Source organism: Carcharodon carcharias, chromosome 12, assembly GCF_017639515.1.
Source record: "Carcharodon carcharias isolate sCarCar2 chromosome 12, sCarCar2.pri, whole genome shotgun sequence".
In the NCBI taxonomy this organism is placed as follows: Eukaryota; Metazoa; Chordata; class Chondrichthyes; order Lamniformes; family Lamnidae; genus Carcharodon; species Carcharodon carcharias.
The window spans coordinates 124,007,582-124,024,265 of NC_054478.1; the positions used below are offsets into that span (position 1 = coordinate 124,007,582).

General features: G+C 44.0%; 1 protein-coding gene across 1 annotated transcript in view; it reads left to right on the top strand.

Annotated features, from left to right (window-relative positions):
- LOC121285064 (mitogen-activated protein kinase kinase kinase 13-like) overlaps window positions 1-16,684 on the top strand; it is a 66,670-nt gene that overhangs the window by 35,788 nt on the left and 14,198 nt on the right. The window contains exon 9 of the mRNA XM_041201189.1: window positions 7,621-7,758. Within this exon, the coding sequence (XP_041057123.1) occupies window positions 7,621-7,758 (138 nt within the window). The remainder of the gene's footprint in view (window positions 1-7,620; window positions 7,759-16,684) is intronic.

A 16,684-nucleotide genomic window follows, 5' to 3' on the forward strand; every position in this document is an offset into this window, starting at 1 on the left:
TGGGACTTACGAATCTGGATTGCACGCTTGGTTTGGGATGACCGAGTTGGTACCAAAGACAGAGAAGATCAGTAGATCGTTCTCAGAAGAAACACATCCTGTTTATTTACAAAAGGAACTCAGCAGCCACACTTGTGTACTTATAACTCAAAACTCTGTCTTTACACTTCAGACTCTAACTCAAGACTACTGACTACAGAGGTAGCCCGCGCTACTCTGCCATTGGATATCATGTGATCTTCCATTGCAACGTTCATCTTAAAGGTATATTACACATCAAAATACTATATACCCTCATCAACTCTCTGTTACCTCATCAAAATCAGTCCCATTAATAAAATCATGATTTGCCTTCAATAAATCCGCGCTGGCTCCCTTAAGTAATCCATATTTGTCCAAGTGAATGTTAATTTTGTCCTGGATTATCATTTCTAAAAGCTCCCACCACCAAGATTAAACTGACTGGCCTGCAGTTGGAGTTTATCCTTACACACCGGATAACAGACTTACTGACAATGGTGTAACATTTGCAATTCTCCAGTCTTCGCATCACCACTGTATTCAAGGAGGATCAGAAGTATATGATTAGTACCTCTGCAATATTCACCCTTACTTCTGTCAGCATCCCCGGACGTAACTCCTCCAGTCCTAGTAACTTACCAACTTTAAGCACAGTCAGCCTTTCTAGTACCTTCTCATTAACAATTTTTAGCCCATCCAGTGTCTCACCGGCTCCTCTTTCACTATGACATAGGCAGCATCTTCCTGCTTGGTAAAGGCAGATGCGAAGTACTCATTTTGTACTCAGCCATGCCTCCAAGAATAAATCCCCTTTCTGATCTCTAATAAGTGTCATCCCTCCTTTTACTACCATTTTACTATTTATATGTATAGAATACTTATAGATTCCCAATTATGTTAGCTGCCAGTCTCTTCTCATACTCCCTCTCTCTCCTTGCTTTTCTTATTACTTTTCTCGCTTCCTCTCTGATCTCCCTATATTCAACCAGCATTGTGCATATGCTCACTTGTATTATCAAGCTGACATCTGTCATACTCACCCTTTTTCTGCTGCATTGCACTCCCTATCTCTCTCATCATCCAGGGAGCTCCGGCTTTGTTACCCTCCCTTTCTCCATCATAGGAATATACCTTACTATCTCCTCTTTAAAGGCAGCCTTTACAATTACAGTTTTGCCTGTCAATCTTTGATTCCAGTTTACCCAGGTCAGTTCCATTTTCACCCTGCTGAAACTGACCCTCCCCCAATTAGTTATTTTTACTCAGGATTTCTCCTTGTCCTTTTACAAAGCTGACCTAATTCTTATGTCCCCTAAATGTTCCCTTACTGATGCTTGATCCAGTTGACCCACCTCATTCCCCTGAATCAGAACTGCACTGGAAACATAATTATGTAGAAAATTCTCCTGAACATACTTCAGAAACTCTCGTCCCTTTCTACCCTTTCAACTATTTTCCCAGTTTATGTTAGGATAAATAAAGTAATCAATTATCACTACGCTTTGGTTTTTGCATCTCTCTATAATTTTCTTGCAAATTTCTTCCTTTATATCCTTCCCACCTAGTAGCGTAATGGTGCCTCTATTGTTTATTTCTAACCAAAAAGATTCTATCATTTACCCCTCTAGGACATCCTCTCTCTTCAGCACTGTAAAATGCTCCTTAATCAATACTGCCTCCTTACTTCCCTTACTATATTTTGTGAATCCCTTATATCCAAAAATATCTATTACCCAGTCCTGCCCTTTTTTGAGCCAGGCCCCATGTTATCATCATATTCCCACCTGGCTATCTGCAGCTATGGCTCACCAACCTTATTTACGTTCACCTACATGCACAGTAAACCTAATTTAGACCTTATTGTATCCCCTCTTACTCTGACACCACCTAAAACCTTACTATTTCTTTCTCTAGTGCTGTCTGTCTCCCATATTTCTTTGTGCACCTTGTTTTTCTTTTTTAATGTTACATCCTGGCTCCCATTCCCTGCCAAGTTAGTTTAACCCTCCTCAATATACTGACAATTTGTCCCACAAGGATATTGGTCCCTGTCTGTTGAGGTGCAACCCAACTGGCCTGTACAGGTCCCACCTCCCCCAGAATCAGTCCCAATGTCCAGGAATCTAAAGCCCTCCCTCCTGCACGGTCTTTCCAGCCACATATTCAACTATTCTATCTGTTCTATCTATACTAACTAGTACTTGGGACCAGGAGTAATCCAGAGATTACTACCTTTGATGTCCTGCTTGCCTGTCTCCTTCCTAGGTCCTAAAATCTACCTTGAAGGCAACATCCCTCTTACTACCAATGTCGTTGGTACTGATGTGGATCACAATTGCTGGCTGTTCACTCTTACCCCTCAGAGTGCTCTGCAACCACTCAGTGACATCCTTGACCCTGGCACCAGGGAGGCAATGTACCATCCTGGATTCATGTCCGCAACTACAGAAACACCTGTCTGTTCCCCTAACTATGTAATTCCCTATCTCTGCTTTCCCAAATTTCTTCCTGCCCCCCTCCTCCTGTACAGCTGAACCAGCCCTGGAGCCTTGGGCCTGGCTCTGGCTGCGCTCCCCAAAAGAAACCATCACTCTCATCAGTATTCGGAACTTCTGCCTACAAACCTTAAGCTGCAGGACTACCACATCCAGAAAATGCCATCCATGAAATTCCGTGCCTTGTAGATGCGCCTCAGTAACTTCAGCTGTTGCTCAAACTCAGAAACCGGAGTTTGCTAGAGCTGTTGCAGCTGACAATGTGGTTATCCAGGACACAAATGTTCTGGAGTTCCCACGTAGAATTGAATGTGTACTCCACGAGACAAAGGTGCCCTGCCATGTCTCATTTATTAGATTATTAACTGACTTAACAGAAATAAACTTAAGGTTTAAATAAATAAAGAGTCACCAGCTACTTGCCAATCAGCTGCTTCCCTTGTGTTGTCATTGTCATTTTATGTGGAAGTTAACTTCTCCCTTTCTTCAGCAAAAACATTTATGCTGTGGGAGCCTTTTGTTTTGCACTCATCAGGACAGATACAAGAATACCAAATTTCAAAGGGAACAACATTTCATACTGCATGAGTAAAGAGTGCAGGTTGGTTAGCAAGTCATATGAGATATGAATTTCAGTGTTGGTGCGATGCCAGGTATGTAGACCGTACATCCCAAATTGTCTCTGCAGGAACATGTCCAGGCATTGCGCCTTTTTTGAATTAAATGAAAGCGTGAGGAAATTGTAGTTCTATGTTGCATTCTCCATGGCAACATCTCGATCAATCAGTGTTGACTTGCCAACCAATCAGCACACTTTCTCATGAAGTAAAAATTATTGCTCTCTTTGAAATTTGGCATTCTTGTGCCTGTTCTGATGAGTGCAAGACGAAAAGCTTTGACAGTATGTCTCTTTTCTTACCAGTACTAAAGTTCTGTACTCCCAAGCAACTATTTAATTGATTTTACTTAACTGTCTTTATCTCAGATTTTAAGTTACTGAAAAATTCAAAGCCCTTTAGTGTTACTATCCCTTATTATTTAATTTAAACTTTATCCCCAAGATCTGATTAATTGATTGAACCCTGTAATTATATGATAAATGATCAAATTGGATCTCGTTTTTATACTAAATAATTGTTCTAGTCTTACTTCACAGTTGATTAAATTAAATTAGGAATTTGCCAGTATATTCACCCCATGTAACTTAGTGATTTATCCTCACTGTGTCCTTGGATCACTGCTGCTCCCGAGCAACATTTGTCAAACATTGAATGTTGAACTACATTACTTGAGCAGTAGAGTGAAAGCCCAAAAGTATCATTCTGAAGCTGGAACCATCACCCAGGTATACCCTGTTTACAAAAAGAAGTGAAAACCAATCTGGCTAATTACTGCCTCATCATCCTACTCTCAATGATCAGAAAAGTGATGGAAGGTGTTATTGAAGCTGTAAGCAGCACTTACTTAGCAATAACCTGCTCACTGATGTTCAGTTTGGGTCCCTTCAGGGTCACTAAGCACCAGACCTCATTACAGCCTTGGTCCAAACATGGACAAAAGAGCTGAACTCCATAGGTGAGCTGAGGGTGAGTGCCCTTGATATCAAGGCAGCTTTTGAACCAAGGAACCAGTGTAGAGTTGAAGTCAGCAGAAATCAGGTGGAAACTCTACACTGATTGATGTCATATCTAACATACAAGAACTTGGTTGTAGTTGTTGGAGACCAATCATCTTAGTCCCAGGACATTGCTGCAGGAGCTTCTCAGGGTAGTGCCCTAGACCCAACCTACCTCAGCTGCTTCATCAGTGACCTCCCCCTTCATCATAAGGTCAGAAGTGGGGATGTTCGCTGTTGATTGCACAGTTTTCAATACCATTTGCGACACTTAAGATACTGAAGGAGTCCACGTCCATATGCAGCAAGACCTGGACATCATTCAGGTTTGGGCTGATAAGTGGCAAGTAATACTCATGCCACACAAGTGCCAAGCAGTGACCATCCCCAACAAGAGAGAGCCTAACTGCACCCTTGACATTCAATGGCATTACTATCACTGAATCTCCCAGCATCAACATCCTGGGGCTTACCATTGACCAGAAAAATAACTGGATCAGCCACATAAATATTGTGATTACAAGAGCAGGTCAGAGCCTGGGTAATCTGCAGTGAGTGACTCACCCATGACTCATCAAAACCTTTGCACTATCTACAAGGTGCAAGTCAGGAGTGTGTTAGAATACTCTCCAACAACACTCAAGAAGCATAGTGGTATTGTCACTGGACTGGTATTCCAGAGACCCAGGGTAATGCCCTGGAGACCCGGGTCCGAATCCCACCACGGCAGATGGTGAAATTTGAATTCAATAAAAATCTGGAATTGCAAATCTGATGATGACCATGAACCATTGCCAATTGTTGTATCACTAATGTCCTTTAGGGAAGGAAATCTACCTGGTCTATCCTTTCCTGGTCTGGCCTACATCTGACTCCAGACCCACAGCAATGTGGGTGCCTCTTAAATGCCTCTTAAAGGGATAGGCAATAAATGCTGGCTTAGCCAGCGACACCCACATCCCATGAACAAATAAAAAAAATCCCTCCAGCACAAAGCAGCCCAGTACCCCATCCACCACCTTCAACCTTCATCCCCTCCATACCCAGCGCATTGTGGCTACACTGTGTACCAGCTACAAAAGGCTTCTTTGACAACATGTCCCAAATTCACAACCTTGATCATCTAGAAGGACAAGGGCAGCAGGCACATGAAAAACCATCAGCTCCAAGTTACACATCATCCTGACTTGGAATTATATCATGATTCCTTCATTGTCCCTGGGTTAAAATCCCAGAACTCTCTCCCTAACAGCACTGTGGGTGGTGTACCTTCACCACACGATTGCAGCAGCTCAGAACACGGCTTACCACCACCTGATCAATGGCAATTAGTGATATAGGCAATAAATGCTGGTCTTGCCAGCAATGCCCACAGTCCATGAATGAATATATTTTCAAAAAGTTACTAGGCCTGTTTTCCTTTGCTTCACAAACATCACCCACCTCTACCCCACCCTCTCTGCTGGTCAACTCTAGTCCAGGCCTCTATCAGCTTGAGCTTTGCTAAGGTCATGCCTTGTGTACTTGTTCAGTTCCGGCACAACAGAAACAGCCCAAGTCCTGGAATCAGTGCAGAGAAGAGCCACAAGGGTGCTCAGAGGAAAAATTAATAAGGAAAGATTCTTCATCCTTGGAAGGAGGAGAATAATAGGGGACCTTATAAAGTGAAAAGAAAGGGTTAATCCTAAGGCCATGCTTCCCAATCTGTTCTCCAATGTGACCCCATTTTAACAATTGAAAATTAATGTGACTCCAGATGCCAATAGAAACAAAACCGAAATAAAGTAGCATAGTTACATTCAGTATATGATTATTAAGAATTGTGTATTATAGATCAACAGAACATATTTTAAATTGTATAAATATGAAAATCTATGTTTTTTAAAGTACTCATAAAAATGTTATTATTTTATGTACTCACTCAGTCCTTTACTTCATCTGAGCTGCTCCAGCTCATGGACCTTGGCCAGGAAGCAATGGATACTATTGATGTTTGCATTTGCATCAGCATTATTTACCTATAGCAACATCATACCAAGATTTTCTAAAGGTCATCTTGACATAATTGATTTTAATGTGAGATGAGTCAAATAAACTTAATTTTCTACTGTGGATTTCGAATAGGACAAAATAGTCCTCGAGGCTGCAGTTTCACTGTGGATTCTGTGACACAATGCAGCTTTAAAATAAAATGGATTTAATTTACGAGGTAAGTAAGTTACCTGATTATGAAGCTATGCTTCTCCCATTACAGGGCCAGAAATTGGAGTGCTTTTTAACAGGCATGGAGTATGTGACACCTATTGGCCACTGAGATTTCAACCAAGTTCTCCATATTTCCCAGTGACAGAAGACTCAGTGAAGCTCCTCTCCACACCCCACCCCCAACTCATGTGTACATGTACACACACACACACACACACATACACTAATGAGCCCTTCTCCCCTTCCACTCTACACACTTTTGATCTGGTTGCCAGTGCCTGCAGAGCAGCCAGCCCAGGGTAAGGAGCAGAAACACAGCAACGTTTGAAGCCACTACTCACCTTCCCAGCTCAGCCGCATGCAGCCACCAGCACCACACACACCCCCACCACCTCCTTCCTGGGTCTTGTCGGCACTTGCTGCTAAATGTGTTCCCTAAGGTTAAACAGCACTTTGGGCACACCGTCCATCCCTTGATGTTTGGTGCCATCAATCCAGTGGGTCAGAGCTGTCCAACCAGAGCCTACAGACTGGGTCAAAGATGGGGAGCTCACAGCCCCAAAAGCTATCTCTGTAACCCTATCGGAGGTCACGACCCACAGTTTGGGAACTGATCTCCTAAGCAATATTAAATCGTGACTTCGAGGACAATTTCAAACTGATAAAGAACAGATTCGGGCTAATGTTTGTGAGTCACTCAAGAGGCAGTTAAATATATTTAATTCATTGCTGGGAAATGGAGGCAATTGCAGGCAAGGCCAGTATTTATTGAGCAGCCTTGGTTGCCGATAAAAAGTGGATGGTGATGGTTTATCTTTTTCTATAGAAGGCTGAACCAGGTGACCTCTATCATATGTACTTGTATGCCATAGAGCAGGCATTCCTTTCATTCCTCCCAACCTTCTGCGATTTTCCCTCCACCTGCAGGCACTGAATGTAGTTGACACTGGTATGTCTCCCCTATCTCACCCCCAAGTGACCCAGGCAGTGAGTGTCAGGTGCTGTGTAACCTCTGATCCTGGCCCAATCCTCACCTAGTGAGCATTCCATCTAGTGTCATGGAAACCCTGACTGATGTCTCCCAGTCCTGTCCCCCCGGCCAAGGACACTGATACTAATTGCAGGGTCTCCACTGCTGCACCCCCCCCCCACCCCAAACCCAGGCTAATTTAGTATCCTCCTTCAATCATACCTCATCTATCTTTACCCACCAGATCTAAGCATGGACTTGTAAAGATAAGCCTCTCCTTCAGCAAGCCCTAAGGTTATTTTGTTGTCTTGCAGACGTGAACAAGCTGTGGAGAAGAAATACCCAGGAACATACAAGCGGCACCTGGTCAGGCCAATAATCCGCTCCAATGCTGTGGAGAAATTGATCAAAAAGAAAGCCTCAAGTCACAAACCTGGAACCCAGGGGAAGCGGTGAGTGAGAGTCTATTCACTGCCTGAAAAGGTGGCAGAAGCAGAAACGCTCATCACATTTAGAGAACACTTGGAAATGTACTTGATGTGCTATAACCTATAGGGCTATGGACCAAGAGATGGAAGGTGAGATGAGGCTGGAAAGCTGTTCTTTGGCCAGCGTGGACATGATAGACCTAATAGCCCCCTTCCTTACCAAAAATCTTTCCATGTTTCTATGTCTAGATGGACGAAGTGGTTACTCACCCCTAGCATGACTAGTTAATGTTCTACGGCAATGCCAACAGACTCTGTTCCCCAAGAGTCTCAGCAAGGAAAGAAAGCTTTTATTTTTTGTCATCCAAGTGTGTATAACACATTAGAAACCCCAGCATTGAACAGTGGGAAACCCATCACTGACATAATGGGGAAGCCAGCACTCTTGCAGTGGGAAGTCCACTGCAAACAATTGGGGAACCCACCACCAACATAATGGGAAACCCATCACTGACACAGTGGGGAACCCATGGCCAACACAAAGAGAAACCCATCACTGATGCTGGGGGGAACCCATGGCCGACACAATGGGAAACCCATCACTGACACTGTGGGGAACCCATGGCCGACACAATGGGGAACCCATCACTGACATCAATCACTGACACATTCAGGAACCTGTTGGGTTATTGGTCTCTGACACAAACTTACCAATCACACATTGATAAATGGTAACAAATGCTTGGGTTCTTTATTGATGAACAACAGAATCTGTGCAGGGTTACAGAAGAGCTCTACACACACATGCGATCAGAGGATCAAACTGCTCCAATTGCTTTGTCACATGTTGCCTTGCATCCTTTCTATACTGATGATGTATTTTAACTATATACATATTCAGTGATATGCTAATCAAAACACTGCACTGCATACATTAAAGCAACATCACAACATTCCCCCATTTAAATAGAAACATTACACAAACTGAATATATATACACAACAGAATAGGATCATTGTGAATACTATTTACATACATGTTAAATTTCACATCATCATTCAAATGTCTCTAAAGCGTATGCTTTACTAACTCACCTTGATATAGTAATAGCAAAATCTTGCTGAAATCTGGAATCATCAACACTGATTCATTAGTGTAGACGTGTAGGTATCTTGCACAAGAGTGTTATGCTGGTTGTCTTCCTCAACTCCATTATCAGACCTTGAATTTGAATGTGTTCTCAACAGCATAGGAGTGCTAGGCATGATGTTGTTGGATAATTCTCTCAATTGACATCTGTTCCTCCTCAACATCGTTCCATTCAAGGTGGTTACTTCATATGATCTTGGCTCATTGCAGATTTTTGATACCTCTGCAGGCAACCAGGTTCTTTCTGTTGGGTGGATAACTTGAATATTCTGCCGTGTGCAAAGGAGGCAACTCCATGCCTGCATGCCTATCATGTGTAGACTTCATCTTTTCCTGTCTCTCCAGTAATATTTCCTGTACTGATGATAATCTGGTCAGAGGATGACTCGAAAATGTTGTTCTGATCTGCCTTCCAAGCATGATTTCAGCTGGTGAAGGTAATCTCATTTCTAATGGTGTTACCCATAAGTGCAACATAGCAACTTGAAAATCCTGAAAATGCTGGGAAAACTCAGCAGGTCCAGCAGCATCTGTGGGGAGAGAAACAGACCTAATGTTTCGAGTCCATATGACCAGAACTATGAAGAAGGGTCATACGAACTCGAAACATTAACTCTGTTTCTCTCTCCACAGGTGCTGCTAGCCCTGCTGAGTTTTCCCAGCATTTCCTGTTTTTGTTTCAGATTTCCAGCATCCACTGTATTTTGCTTTTAACTTGAAAATCCTGATTGGCTTCTCTGCATTTCACAATGAGTGATTTCTTTGTACGAACCACCCTCTCAGCGAGCACACTAGACCTCTGGTAATGCGGAGATGCTGTTATGTGGTTTACATCCCACTTGGTACAGATATCTTGGAATGGTTTTCTGGCATACTGTGTACCATTATCTGACACGATCTCCTCTAGGGAATCAAACAGATTAAAGATTGCGCTCATCATATTTGCTACCGATGTACTAAATATATCCCTTAACTGTTGAACGATTGGAAATTTTAAGAAGTAGTTGCTGAACATTGCCAACTTGAATGGTAAATAAATCAGCCGCAGCCCTCGACCATGTGTGTGATGGAACCTCATGAAGATGGAGCGGTTCTTTGCACTGGCTTGGTTGGTGCCCTTGGTACGCCTTGCACAACCTCACGGCTCTTTTGATGTCACTGTTTATTCCAGGCCAATAACTTTCTCCCTCGCCAGGTATCTTGTCCACTTGATACCCATGTAACCCTTGCTGTCCAGTTCAGTCTTCAGTTAGTCCTGGAGGTCCACACAACACTTCCTAGAAATTTCATGATCTTTCAAATGTAGAATAGTGTCTCCCCAGAACCTTCCCACAGCATCTAACCTGTCCAGATGCTTTAGCTGGAAATATTTATCTGACTCAATGGGGTCTTACTTGGCTTTATCTTCCAGTACTGGTGCTTTGTTGATGTTGTGAACTGTCATGATTTTGAGCTCCTTATGTGCAGGTAATCCTGCTGCTGCTGGACCATTTTTGTCTGCTACATAGAAGACTTGTGATGACCACTCAGAACTGCTATATCTGAACTTTAGTGTTAGTATTCCTACACAATCGATTGGCCAACCATTATATGCTATCAGCCTGGCTCTTGTAGACTGTAACATCAATTGTCCAAATACATATCCTTAAGTATTCTCAACAGTAGAATATTGGCACTAGCTCCCATGTTTATCTCGAGACAAAAATCATGTTTGCCATTCTTGTTAGGACATATTGGTCTAGATTTTCCTGGTTCCGGATGGTTGTAGTCTGGAAGTTACCCAGAAGGTGCACTGAGGGACCCCTTGGAAGTCCCCACGTACTAACTACATGGGAATTGTCCTGGGAAGTTTCAGCTCCACTTGGGAAATTACCCTGCATCTGGAAATCTCCGAAACTCTGATTTAAAGTCGGAGACTCAGTTAGAAGGATTGAAAGGTTAAAGGATTGAAAGTAGTTCTAACTCCTCGATAACTATACTAATGACTCCCCACTGGATCCCCCGACCACGCCCTGAACCAACTATCACCGACCACCCTGCTACCCACCCACCCGAGCTGGCTACCTTCCTTCCTGACGCCCTGACTACACTCCCCACCCCCGACTAACCCACAACCCTGACTACCCCTTCCCACCCCCAACTACCCTTCCGATGCCCTGACTAACCCCCACCTCCTGACCCCTGACTAACCCCCCCAACCTACCAATTACTCCCCCACCTTCTCACCCACTTACTTTACACACTTGCCTTCTTTCCATAGCTTGTCAAGCATTTAATCAAAGGGGCATTTAAACTTACTGGTAAAAGGCAGCTATTGCCGTAAAAAGCTGGCTCTCCTGATGCTTGTACTGAGGGAAGGTCTGCACGAGTAGGTATGCTCCACATTTCTCAGGAGGCCAGTTCAGAAATCCAGGAGAGAAATGTGGTACTCCAATGTAAGGTAAAAAAATAGGAGCAGAGATATAAGATTGGCCCATAACATCAATTGTGGTGTAAGCTTCCAACTGAGTGGTCGCATCTACACGCTGTGCTACTGTTACAGTGCGGAAAGCCTGTTCACTTTCAAATTTGAGAACTTCCCTCTCAGTATCTTCTACATGATCTAGTTTGCTGCCCATTTCATGGATATGCCTATGCTTAGACTGACCTTTGGTATACTCCTTGTTGCTTCCACTGTGCATCGTCAGCTTCTTGCTTAACCGTGGCTTGCTGTGTTCCATGGCCATGCGTTCATAACCAGACTTTCAGCACTGTCACACCCAATGTCTCTTCAGACTGCACGTCTTGCATTAGTCTCGAAATGGAGGCCATGGGGGAGGTGCCAAAGGATTGGAGAACAGCTAATGTGGTTCCACTATTTAAGAAGTGTTGTAGAGATAAGCCAGGGAACTACAGGCCAGTGAGCCTCACGTCAGTGGTAGGGAAACTATTGGAGAAATTTCTGAAGGAGAGTATCTATCTCCACTTGGAGAGGCACGGTTTGATCAGGGATAGTCAGCATGGCTTTGTCAGAGGGAGGTCATGCCTAACAAATTTGATTGAATTTTTTGAGGACGTGACCAGGTGTGTAGATGAGGGTAGTGCAGTTGATGTAGTTTATATGGATTTCACAAGGGTTTGACAAGGTCCCACATGGGAGACTTATAAAGAAAGCAAAGGCACATGGGATACAGGGTAATTTGATAAGGTGGATTCAAAATTGGCTTAGTTGTAGGAGGCAGAGGGTGATGACAGAAAGATGCTTTAGTGACTGGAAGCCAGTGTCCAGTGGCATACAACAGGGATCTGTGCTGGGTCCCCTATTATTTGTCATTTATATAAATGACATAGATGACTATGTGGGGGGTAGGATTAGTAAGTTTGCAGATGACACAAAGAATGACCGGGTGGTTAACAGTGAGGTTGAGTGTCTTGGGCTACAGGAAGATATAGATGAGATGGTCAAATGGGCAGAGAAGTGGCAGATGGAATTTAACCCTGAAAAGTGTGAGGTGATACACTTTGGGAGGAGTAATTTGACAAGGAAGCATTCAATTAACAGCATGACACTAGGAAGTTCTGAGGAACAAAGGGACCTTGGCGTGTGTCCATAGATCTCTGAAGGCAGAGGGGCATGTTAGTGGGGTGGTGAAAAAGGCATTTGGGACACTTGCCTTTATCAATTGCGGCATAGATTACAAAAGTAGAGAGGTCATGTTGGAGTTGTATAGAACCTTGGTGAGGCCACAGCTGGAGTACTGTGTGCAGTTCTGGTCGCCACATTATAGGAAGGATGTGATTGCACTGGTGGGGGTGCAGAGGAGATTTTCCAAGATGTTGCCTGGGATGAAACATTTAAGTTATGAAGAGAGGTTGGATAGACTTGGGTTGTTTTCGTTGGAGCAGAGAAGACTGAGGAGCGACCTGTTCGAGGTATACAAGATTATGAGGGGCATGGACAGGGTGGATAGGGAGCAGCTGCTCCCCTTAGTTGAAGGGTCAGTCACAAGGGGGCATAAGTTCAAGGTGAGGGGCAGGAAGTTTAGTGGGGATGTGAGGAAAAACTTTTTTACCCAGAGGGTGGTGATGGTCTGGAATGCACTGCCTGAGAGGGTGGTGGAGGCGGGTTGCCTCACATCCTTTAAAAAGTACCTGGATGAGCACTTGGCACGTCATAACATTCAAGGCTATGGGCCAAGTGCTGGTAAATGGAATTAGGTAGGTAGGTCAGGTGTTTCTTACATGTCGGTGCAGACTCGATGGGCCGAAGGGCCTCTTCTGCACTGTGATTCTGTGTGATTCTGTGAACTGGTGTATAAGACCACTTCTCCCACATGTTTTGCCCTGTCTTGGTATATGGCTACTTCGCCAATAGTTGTTGCTACTCCCAATGGTTGTAGGTGTTGCCTATCTGCAACTCTGGCTTCATGATTCCTACCATCCTTGTGTCATTTTTCTTCTCCAGTTAGTCTTTCTGGAACTCTTTGATTGGGGTTGACACAATAATGAGCTCTGTGATTCTTTCTGGCAACTCTGGGAAATCAGTGTCTGCCCTTAATGCAACATCAACTCACAAATTGGTCAAGTGATTCTCTGGGCTGCTGCCTGAATGCCATTAACTCTAATCCATAAGACCATAAGACATAGGAGCAGAAATTAGGCCATTCGGCCCATCGAGTCTGCTCCGCCATTCAATCATGACTGATAAGTTTCTCAACCCCATTCTCCCACCTTCTCCCCATAACCTTTGATCCCCTTACCAATGAAGAACCTATCTATCTCGGTCTTAAATACCTGGCTTCCACAGCCTTCTGTGGCAATGAATTCCATAGATTCACCACTCTCTGGCTAAAGAAGTTTCTCCTCAGCTCTGTTCTAAAAGGTCTTCCCTTTACTCTGAGGCTGTGCCCTCGGGTCCTAGGCTCTCCTACTAATCAGATCCCCCCTCGTCCTTCTAAACTCCATTGAGTATAGACCCAGAGTCCTCAAACGTTCCTCATATGTTAAGCCTTTCATTCCTGGGATCGTTCTCTCCAGGGCCAGAACATCCTTCCTGAGATACGGAGCCCAAAATTGCTCACAATGTTCTAAATGTGGTCTGACCAGAGCCTTATAAAGCCTCAGCAGCACATTCCTGCTTTTATATTCTAGTCCTCTCGAAATAAATGCCAACATTGCATTTGACTTCCTAACTACCAACTCAACCTGCAAGTTAACCTTAAAAGAATCCTGGACTAGGACTCCCAAGTCCCTTTGCACTCCAGATTTCTGAATTCTCTCCCCATTTAGAAAATAGTCTATGCCTCTATTCTTCCTACCAAAGTGCATGACCTCACACTTCCCCACATTGTATTCCATCTGCCACTTCTTTGCCCATTTTCCTAACCTGTCCAAATCATTCTGCAGCCTCCCCACCTCCTCAATACTACCTGTCCCTCCACCTATCTTTGTATCATCTGCAAACTTAGCCAGGATGCCCTCAGTTCCTTCAACTAGGTCATTAATGTATAAAGTGAAAAGTTGTGGTCCCAACACTGACCCCTGCGGAACTCCATTAGTCACCGGCTGCCATCCTAAGAAGGACCCCCTTATCCCCACTCTCTGCCTCCTGCCAGACAGCCAATCTTCTATCCATGCTAGTACCTTGCCTCTAACACCATGGGCTCTTATCTTACTGAGCAGCCTCCTGTGCGGCCTTCTGGAAGTCCAAGTAGATAACATCCATTGGCTATCCTTTGTCTAACCTACTCATTACCTCCTCAAAGTATTCTAACAGATTTGTCAGGCATGACCTCCCCTTGATGAAACCATGCTGACTTTGCCCTATTTTACCATGCACTTCCAAGTATTCTGAAATCTCATCCTTAATAATGGACTCTAAAATCTTACCAACAACCAAAGTCAGGCTAATGGACCTGTAATTTCCCGTCTTTTGCCTCACTCCCTTCTTAAACAGGGGGTTTACATTAGCGATTTTCCAGTCCTCTGGGACCCTCCCTGACTCCAGTGATTCCTGAAAGATCACCACTAATGCCTCCACTATCTCTTCAGCTATCTCCTTCAGAACTCTGGGGTGCAATCCATCTGGCCCAGGTGATTTATCCACCTTCAGACCTTTCAGTTTTCCTAGCACCTTCTCCTTGGTAATGGCCACCATACTCACCTTTGCCCCCCGACTCTCTTGAACTTTGGGGATGTTACTCATATCTTCCACCGTGAAGAGTGACGCAGAATACCTATTCAGTTCCTCCGCCATTTCTTTGTTCCCCACTACTACTTCTCCAGCATCATTTTCCAGCAGCCCAATGTTCACTTTTGCCTCTCTCTTACCCTTTATTTATCTAAAAAACTCTTGCAATTTTTTTTATATTACTGGTTAGTTTACCCTCATATTTAATCTTCTCCCTCCTAATTTCCTTTTTAGTTGTCCTCTGTTGGTCTTTGTAGGCTTCCCAATCCCCCGTTCTTTGCCGCATTGTATGCTTTCTCTTCAGCTTTTATGCTGTCCCTGACTTCCCTTGTCAGCATTGGTTGCCTCATCCTCCCTTTAGTATGCTTCTTCTTCCTAGGGATGAATTTTTGCTGTGTCTCCCAAATTACTCCCAAAAACTCCTGCCATTGCTGTCCCAATGTCTTTCCTGCTAGGCTCATCTCCCAGTCAATTCTGGCCAGCTCCTCCCTCATGCCTCTGTAGTTGCCTTTATTCAACTGTAATACCGTTACATCTGATTCCAGCTTTTACATCTCAAATTGCAGGGTAAGTTCTATCATATTATGGTCACTTCCTCCGAAGGGTTCCTTCACCTTAAGCTCCCTTATCAAATCTGCCTCATTACACATCACTATATCTAGTATTGCCTGTTCCTTAGTGGGCTCCACCACAAGCTGCTCCAAAAAGCCATCTCGATGTAATTGGTGGATTCTGAAATTCATATTAACTCAGAGCTGATCTTCCAACGCAGCCCAGGGTTTTGAAGGGTCTTTTATATCTTCATCAGATAGTCCTGATGTATGAATGCAATGGAATCCTTCATTGTCAATTGCTATTTTAAATTTAGTTTGAACTTGGAGAGGTAGTCTGGGACTTTCCAATTCATCACAGGGTACTTTGTAGCCATTGTGTTGATGTTCCTTGCTTTTCAAGGATTTTTTTTTTAAAACTGCACTTTCCCTGATGGAAAGCAGTACTGAAGATCTGCTGTGCCTTTAGCCTGAGCCTTCGCCATGCCCTGAGCTATAGAGCATGGGCTTTTTTGTTAGCTCTGCTCACATAGCTCTATCAGCGGGAAAATGCACCACGATGCCCCGACGGCTTTACAGTCTTGCAGCCCCAATCTAACCTTAATGCCTTGACATTCAATGGCACTACCATCATTGAATCCCCCATTATCAACATTTTGGGAGTTATAATTGATCAGAAACTGAACTGGACTAGCCATATAAATACTGTGGCTACAAAAGCAGGTCAGAAGCTAGGAATTCTGCAGCATGTAACTCACCTCCTGACTCCCCAAAGCCTGTCCTTCATCTACAAGGCACAAGTCAGGAATGTGATGGAATACTCCCCACTTGCCTGGACGAGTGTAGCTCCAGCAACACTCAGGAAGCTTGACACCATCCAGGACAAAGCAGCCCACTTGATTGACACCACATCCACAAATGTTCACTCCCTCCACCACCAACGAACAGTGGCAGCAGTGTGTACCATCTACAAGATGCACTGCAGAAACTCACCAAGGTGGCACCTTCTAAACCCACGATTACTACCATCTAGAAGGACAAGAGTAGCAGACACATGGGAACACCACCACCTGGAAGTTCC